This window comes from Diadema setosum, chromosome 10 (genome assembly GCF_964275005.1).
Source record: "Diadema setosum chromosome 10, eeDiaSeto1, whole genome shotgun sequence".
Classification (NCBI taxonomy): domain Eukaryota; kingdom Metazoa; phylum Echinodermata; class Echinoidea; order Diadematoida; family Diadematidae; genus Diadema; species Diadema setosum.
Window position 1 is genome coordinate 32,011,692 of NC_092694.1, and position 8,718 is coordinate 32,020,409.

Genomic DNA, 8,718 nt, shown 5'->3' on the forward strand with positions numbered 1-8,718 from the left:
TAGAGGTTGTGGATTGAATAAAGAAACTTCGGAACAACAAACCCTATTTTATTTTTGGATGGATAACGAACCTTCAGAATAATGAATATTCGGAATAACGCCACCCTGTTTCATTTTCGGATTTATGGACATTAAGGTACAGGGAATTTGAGAGTTTCGAAATTGCAAACATTTATTTCGGGATTAATGAATCTTTTGAATAACGAACATCCCAATGCTCCGGGTGGACCTCAACTTCCCAATCATCTATCCTCATTTCCACTGTTCGTAACTGTATTTCTACTCGGAACTTTTTCTCTTTTTTTTTTTTTTTTGGCAGTAAATGGATACCTCATCTTCATTGCTCTTCGCTCACCTATTTCTATCGTCTCTAACAGTAATATAAGTTTTTCTTTGGATAATATTACATAATATGTTAGCGTATAGCTATTATATTCGTCAGGAAACCTTAAGTAACCACATTTCCAAAAGGAGAAGACATTGAAACAAAGTTTTTAAGTTTTGGATCTAACGAAGAATGTGACATCTCTACGGGTGATGCTCGTTATTTCGTTGTCATTGTCTTTAGGTTCGTTATTTCGAAGGTTCATATACCGCCCCCCCCCCCCCCCCCACTCAGGTGGTCATTCTGTACCTCATGCGCGTTCCCGATTTTTCGGGAAAGGGGTACTTTTTCGGGGCTCAGCTCGGGGAAAAAATCCCCGAAAATTACTTGAAATAGTGGTTCTTTTATGTTTTCTACTTAGGGGTAGTTTACAAATCTTTCCCAAGCAATCGTGAAACAGCCAGATACCGAAAATAAGAATAAAAATAGATAAAAATCTGAAACATAGCTGCATGCTTTGCTGCAGTGCATCCAGGCTCTAGCTGGCTTCTTTTCATAGAACATTTCGCTATATGCGTTATAGACGTACGTCATGCTACGAATGGCTGTCCGTCTGTTCAAGCACGGCTTATAACGGCGGCCCTCTGCATCATATGTATATATTATATATTGTACTGTGAATTAAGTCATTATTGGCCATATAAACATTTTGTATGTTATTTAACGTTTCATTTGTCTTTACATACAAAATATGACTTACTATGTAATATGTCAATAATTTTCAGAATTGTATTTGTGTAATTGAACCTGCCTTTGTTATTTTTGTTATTCTGAAAGAAAATATGAAATGCAGAAAATAAAATCTTTTCAAACAAAAAAGAATACATACACGACTCTATAGGCGCTTCAGCACTTCCAAAAACATGTGATAGAGAGGCAATTCTGCTGCCTCCCTTCCAAAACCCTGAAATAGGGGGGTATAGTTTTGATTGTCCCTTTGATTGATTCCCTTCCGTAAAGCGAATATCTCTATATGAATTTGGAACAAGCATTATGGTCGACCGTCTGGGGGGGGGGGTATACCGAAATTTCGTTATTCTGAACATGCAAAAGTCATAGAACTAATATTTGATTGTCGTATTAATAACTCTTATTTTACTTTTTTATATAAACCCTTTATCATGGTCAGATATGATTGTGCATCCTTTCTCATTTTCGAATTGAAGAACTCTTTTACATTTTTTGGATATAACAAAGTAAATGATCCTTCGGAATGGGTCTTTGCAATAACAAACCTTCTGAACAACGAGCCAAAACAACCTCTATTTACAGCACGTCCATGGAAGATAGACACTAATACCTGGCCATGTATAATCAACTTCGGGAGAGTGGTGTATTACGGTACTTTCCACGTAAGAAAAAACATCTCCAACTGTATGCTCCATGCAATGTACATATTGTAAATGATGACATATTTTGCCTTAAAAACATCCTTTCCATGTCAAATATACCTACAGAAAGAAACTCAAGCTAACAAGTAATTTTGAAAAAAATTAGCCGTTGAGGTGTACTTACACGATTCACAGAATTAAACAAAAATAGCAATGTTAGATATATTGTTATTATGCTATGTCTTTTTAATTTCCTCCCATATTTCAAAATGGCAACATTCTAATCACGAGACTCCACAAAACCACCGCACAATACATTCTTTCCTTCATTCCAGAGTCGTTGAAAACTATTATGCCATTATTCTGTTTGTGCATAGAAATGCCCATCCACTCGGAGGCTCGATTTTTTTTTTTTCAGGTATGGCTAATGCTGACCGGTTCAACCTCAATCACTCAATCTCAAGCGTGAAAGGATGTTTTTCTTCCAAAAGCAATCCATTTATTCAATAAACCTCATTCAATCAATCAGTCTATCAATCAATCAATTAATCAATCAATCAATCAATCAATCAATCAATCAATCAATCAATCAATCAATCAATCAATCAATCAATCATTAGCGGAACTCAGCTACAACAGTAAGGGAAGGAAAACGGGTACAATGAAAGAAAGGACTAGTGCAGATTTGATAAAGCAAAATCGATAAAAAACAGAGTGTGGTCGTCGTCATTTCTCGTTCTTCGTATGAAGATTCTAATAGACATTATAAAGACAATTCTAATAAAGCCCTAAGTATACCCGTTTTACGAGTTAGGGCAAAGTCCCGATAAAAGTTTCTTATACGCAAACGAGATTCGAGCAAAGTTGGTTGTGGTATGGACAAGAAGGTTGCAATTCTTTATTGCGAAGGTTCCTTAATCATGTTGAAATCCGAAAATGAAATTAGGGGCATTGTTCCAAAAGTTTTGGCCTGTCTAACCTTTGAATTCAGAATAACGATTCCGTATTTTTTTTTTTCGGACTAACGAACCTTCTGAGTAACGCCCTAAAATAACCGGATTAACAGACATTAGGCCTGCTTAATTTGCGGAGTGATGAACATCTCTGTAAAGAGAATTATTGTGCCGTTCGGAATAACGAACCTCCGGGATAACGTACATCATCCGGATAAGAAATATGACGTAAGGTTGTCAACAAATAGTATGAAAAACAAAGACATTTGTGAGTATCATTGTTGTGTGCCGGCGAAGGGCTGTAATACTTACCAGGCGCTGTGCGTAGAGAGAACTACTGACACTGTCTTGACACCTTGGAATGTACAAGTGTGATTTTATTCGGGTAGCAGCTGCGGAGACCTCAACGCCAGTTTCTCACCGCGTGCAAAATGGTGATAGAAATCTAAGTCCATTTCAAGACGGTATTTATTATAACTGCTGTCTTTCCATTTCAAGAAAGCGAGCACGCTCATGCGCGTTCATTACAGCACTCGCGAGAGATACAGTAGTCTGTAACTGCACCACAATGTAATTTCGGTAGCTGGTCCTGTTACGTGAAATGCTAAGGGTTAAACTCAGTGAAGTTATGGTTACGCACTGTATCAGTGACACTGATCATGCTCATGAGAGTGCGTAATCTCGTATGCATTGAATTTGATTGTGTAAGCATGGCGTATATGCAACTTACTGAGCCCATCACCCTAATGGCTATGCTCTTTTACTAAGGTCGGATGTTCAACATTTAACACTGCATTTGAAGTGCTTGAGCAGTCTAGAATACTGTACTAGTAAATTACAGAACATGTACATAATTTATTGTAAATAAGGGTACAGAATAATCAACCGGTGGGAAATTCTCATGGGTATGTCGCTCGACCGTTCAATGCTTTGCCGAAATATCATAGTGATGCTGAATGCCATGTGGTGGTATATAGTCAATCTGAAAACAACCATGTTGATTGTGTGCACACATTTTCTAAGTCACGCAAAATAAAATGTAAACTTGCCGTCTGATAAACGGAGTATATAATATATCATGTTAGCATGTTGCATAGAAGACAACAATTCAATATCGTGTGCGAATGTATTGTAAACACAGCTGTGCGCACCGAGCGCGTCCTTGGTTTCTTTGCTGGTGCCCTGTTACATGTATATTGTCTTGGCCTTTTATATCATTCAACTACAGTGTCAATTAAATGCAGCTCCATAGCTCCGTGATTGAAAAAACAGTAGCAGCAGTGACGAAGTGAAGGATGATTTGGAGTGATAGGAACATCACAGTGAAGTCTAAAATGAGGCCGATGCGTATCCTGGTATTCTCTTTCATTTATTTATTTATTTATTTATTTGTTTATTTATTTATTTGTCTATTTATTTATCTATCTATTCATCTATTTATCTATTCATGCATTTATTCATGCATTTATTTATTTACATATATATATATATTTATTTATATATATATATATATATATATATATCTATTTATTTATTTATTTATTTATTTATTTACTTTACTTTATTATATACTCTCTAAAAAATCGAGTGAAAATATTCACTCTTGAAGGAGTGAATACAAAAAAGAGTGAATTTTGAGTGAAAATGTTCATTTTCACTCCAAAACGAGTGAAAATGAACATTTTCACTCGAAATTCACTCCAATTTCACTATATAAGCTTTTGTGTGTATGTGTGTGTTGTACCAGAGGGCTTAGATGTGCGGGTAAGGCCTTTTTATTTTTTGCTTGTCAGCTGAAGAAACCCGGAAGTGGCACCAGAAATATAAACTGGAGCTCCCCCCCCCCCGAAAAAAAAAAAATGTGGCACCGCGGCCGTGGATTGTGAAGACATTACCTTGTGGTTAAACATTTAGACTGCTTTATAATCCCACCATCACTCCCCTTCCACACACACACACACACACACACACACACACACACACACACACACACAATCTTTAGTAAATACCGTTACATTCGCTTTTACATCGATCGCATACCGCCGCGCATATGCTAACACAATACATGTTCCAACGAAGAAGCAGTATAGAAGAGACGAAGAGAGAAAAAAGTAAAATTAAAGAATATGCAATTTATATTTGTAATCATTTTTATATACATGTATCGTTATTCCGAACAACAGATATGCCTTTAATTTTCACACAATTTGGTATATCGCTGCATAATCCTCATTGTTATCATGCAGGCATGATATAAAGAGAAAGTATATCCATTTGAGCTTTAAATAGAATTACTGAAAGACATTAAATGGAAAAATCCGAACATCCTAAATTAGTACGGGTGAAAAAAACAACAACAACAACAAAATAGCTTTAAATGCAGCAATCACAGGATAATCTTTATACGAGCAAGTGAAACACTGCATTAGCTGCTGCTGCAGCATTAGATGTATAGGCCCTACTTTTGATTATTCTTGTGAAATGTTCCCTATCACTTCCAAAACCGTTGTGTATTTGGATGGTATTCTATTATATCCTTTTACTCCTAGATCATTGGGACCTACTAAAAAGTTTGATCGAAATTATGACGGCATGCACACGAGACCAGCCTTACGAAAGATCGACCTTGTGTTTGTTTGTTTGTTTGTTTGTTGTTTTTCTTTGCGCGTGTAAGAATAAAGTACCAAGGTCCGTCGAGCGAGAAATGCCATTACTTCCTGACCATAGAGGGCAGCAGAGAAAGAATATAAACATAATACGGGAGCTTGTACTGTTTAGTTAACCCTTCGAGTGTTCTATAATACATGTATGATGTGCCGATTGGCACAGATGACTCCGTAACACACTGTCAAATCTATTATGTGACGCATGTGGCAGGAAGGGTTGGGATCATCGCTATGGTGGTATTTGACTTAGAAACGGGAATGTAGGTTCAAAGAGTTAGCCGTCTTACCACTTTCTATAAACACAAAATTGATATGGCACTTGCCCATGAGGTAAATTCTAACCGAAACAACATCCATTACAAAGGAAACAAGCATAAAGCCGCCATATTACAACAATAGACACTATACACTCTTTCACACACACACACACACACACACACACACACACACACACACGCCTATTCTTTTGAGATCAGAATGATGACGTCATGCTGTACTGTTCCATGCGATTGAATGTCATACTATTTCAGTTCCAACATAAAAAAAGAAATGCAACTACTTATTTCGTCATACAAGAATGGCTATATGATATAATTGATTAGACGATATCTTTTGAGGATAAAAGTGACCGCGCTAACAATTGTGCTCATCAATTTTGAAGTCATTGAGTAATTAGCATTCTATGAGATTTTACAAGGAATCAAAAGAAGAATGTTCTTCCTGTGGTGATCTGATCACGCTGAGTAGCATGCAGTATTGAGGTAGACTAAGAAAACATATTACCAAGCACCAAATGCGATGAGTATACTTGCACCCTGATACAATGGTATTAATTTCCAGACATCCAAACGATTGTGCAATTTTGTGCTTAATTCGAAATAACCATAACGACCTCAGAGAAGTAGGAGATTGAGAACAAGCAGTGCGTTAGTCTGGTCATCCGGTCTGACTGCATGGTTGAGTTTACAAACCCATGATCAAAAATCCTCTGCTCAGTCCCGAATCTGAATCAGTGGTGGACATCTGACGGAATATGTCCACCGTGGGAGCCCAGACCACTTGACCGTCGAGACACGAGTCCATCATGAGAAAGCGATCGCTTTGCTCGTGGTAGGCTGCCAGTGCGCAGAAGTGACCATCCACCATCGTTTTGCCATCCTTCACCCAGTGGTACTCATAGTTGACCACGACTCCCTGGCTGGAATTGGCGTGTGAGAGCGCCGCTGTTGCTAGGGAACGGAATTCACCCACGTGGGTGTCGTCTGCATGAATTCTTCTGGCGGAAAGTCCAAACGACTGGAGCAATTCTTGGAGCTGTTTCAAGGTGATTCCAACTCGAAGCAGTCGATCTTCGTCTATGACGGCTGTAGTCTGTGGAAAGGAGAACAAATTGGTATCCCTGTAGGGAACGTCGCTGACGTCACAGAGTGTCTGTTCCAGTTGCTCGGGGTACTTTTTCCCGAAGCAGCGCGCGCTCATGAGTAGACCGGCGGTCTGGACTCCACAGTATCCCATGGCGCGCTGCTTGCTGAAGATGCGGACCAAAAGTGTCTGTCTGATGGCCGTGCCGTTCAGAAGGTTCTGGCCCTTCGCGGACTCAAATGGCACGAGATCTTTGGACTGCATCCTTAGTCCTAGAACGTGAGTAGAAACCAAAGATAAGGCATAATAAAGTCATAATACAGTAAATTAAATTGAAAGACATAATGTTCCTATCTACCGAAGATGATCCTTTCCGTAAATCATCTGGTGTATAATTGTACAATTTATTCGATCCACTTCTCCCTTTTCAAATTTCTAGTGGTCCACTTTGGGCATAATACAATGACCTGCTGGGCCCCGTTTCACAAAGATGTTAGGATAACAACTCTTTCCGGAATGGCAATTTCAATAGCAACAGCCACTCAGTAAGCTGGATTCTTGTCGTTACCATGACAACTGCCATTCCAACAAGAGTTGCTGTCATATCAACTTTTTATGAAATTGGGCACAGGTATTTCTGATGGTATATAGGCCTAGTAGGTTGTACCCCTAGTTGTTTTCTAAAGGTTATAGAATAGACTCTTTACAGTTTTCTAATTATCAAAATGTAATAGAATTCGACCTGGGATTACAATCAATACTTCTGCAAGGTATATGAGAAAATGCATAAGAGTAAAGTGTATTCATCTAATAAAAAACAAACAAACAAACCCGATACTGATATACAGTTTTTGGCTAGTATACACTGCACATTAAGCTTCAAATTTTGAGTATAATTCAGATACCCATATCTCTATAATTCACGATCACGCAGCCCGGGTTCGAACCCGAGTCTGGACCGAGCAATGTTGTGTGTAAGCATACCGTCCCCTCTAGCAAGAGGCAAAACACTCTGTCCCTCGGATAGGACATAAAATGGAGGTCCCGTGTATGAGAGAGTAACAACTCATGCACGTAAAAGAACCCGCTTCATTCATTCATCGCAAAGAGCAGGGTGTTTAACCCGGTGAAGTGGTCCCACCTCACATCCAACTGGACCCCATGGAAGACCAGCTTAGCATAGCTGAATATGGGCTATCCAGCCATCTTCACAGATGGAAAATGAGCAAACAAACAAACAAACATGTCGAGTATATGTATCGATTGAGAATTAAACACAAAATCATACTATTCCGTATTTAAGGCATCCGCTGACGGACTAGATGCATACTCCGTCAAACATGCCACAAAAATGAAGAGAGAAACTAGGAATTCTAGTCGGGATCATTTTCCACTGATGCATTTCTTCATTGACCATATTGGTTGATATTGTAAGTGGCGGATCCAGAGGGGAGCCCAACCGGCGCATATTAGTTGCCCCCCCCCCCCTTTAGAGAATCCCTGGATCCGCCCCTGATACACCACAGATATAGCAAAAGGCATGGAGATGACGCACTTATTTCCGAAAATGTAGGCAAAATCTCTCATTTTCCCTTGGGGTTAGTATATTTAGGCCCATCTCTACGCCCATTAAAATATCCGTTTGATATTACCTGCAAATAGATCAGTATTACGGCAGAAATCTGACAATAAAACTTACTCGGAAAATCAATGTATATCAGCGAACCGTGGTGGCAGCCTCCCTGAAAATCATTTGTAGCCACTGGCATGCCATGTACCACGAATTAAGCTGCGCCGACCATCGATCCTGGTGAAATATAGATATTGCATAAAATAAAATATGATACGATATGTCTAAGCTAAGTAAACATAGGTAGAGTACCGCATTAAAATACTTTACACCGTGACTGTGCGATATCGGGAGATAGTGCGCTGTAATGTGCAGTGTCATTCACTCGTTGTAAAAGCCTACGAACTGCTATTCTTCAATACTCCCTAGTTACATAGCATGCGCTTCGCAA

The 8,718-nt window shown here is 38.9% G+C and overlaps 1 protein-coding gene across 1 annotated transcript; it reads right to left on the reverse strand.

Annotated features, from left to right (window-relative positions):
• Positions 1–6,298: 6,298 nt before the first annotated feature.
• Positions 6,299–8,466, reverse strand: LOC140234110 (uncharacterized). The gene is made up of 2 exons (XM_072314188.1): positions 8,397–8,466; positions 6,299–6,969 (listed from the first exon to the last, which is right to left on the reverse strand). Exons 1-2 carry the CDS (start codon positions 8,464–8,466, stop codon positions 6,299–6,301), a joined length of 741 nt encoding a protein of 246 aa, XP_072170289.1.
• Positions 8,467–8,718: the final 252 nt, after the last annotated feature.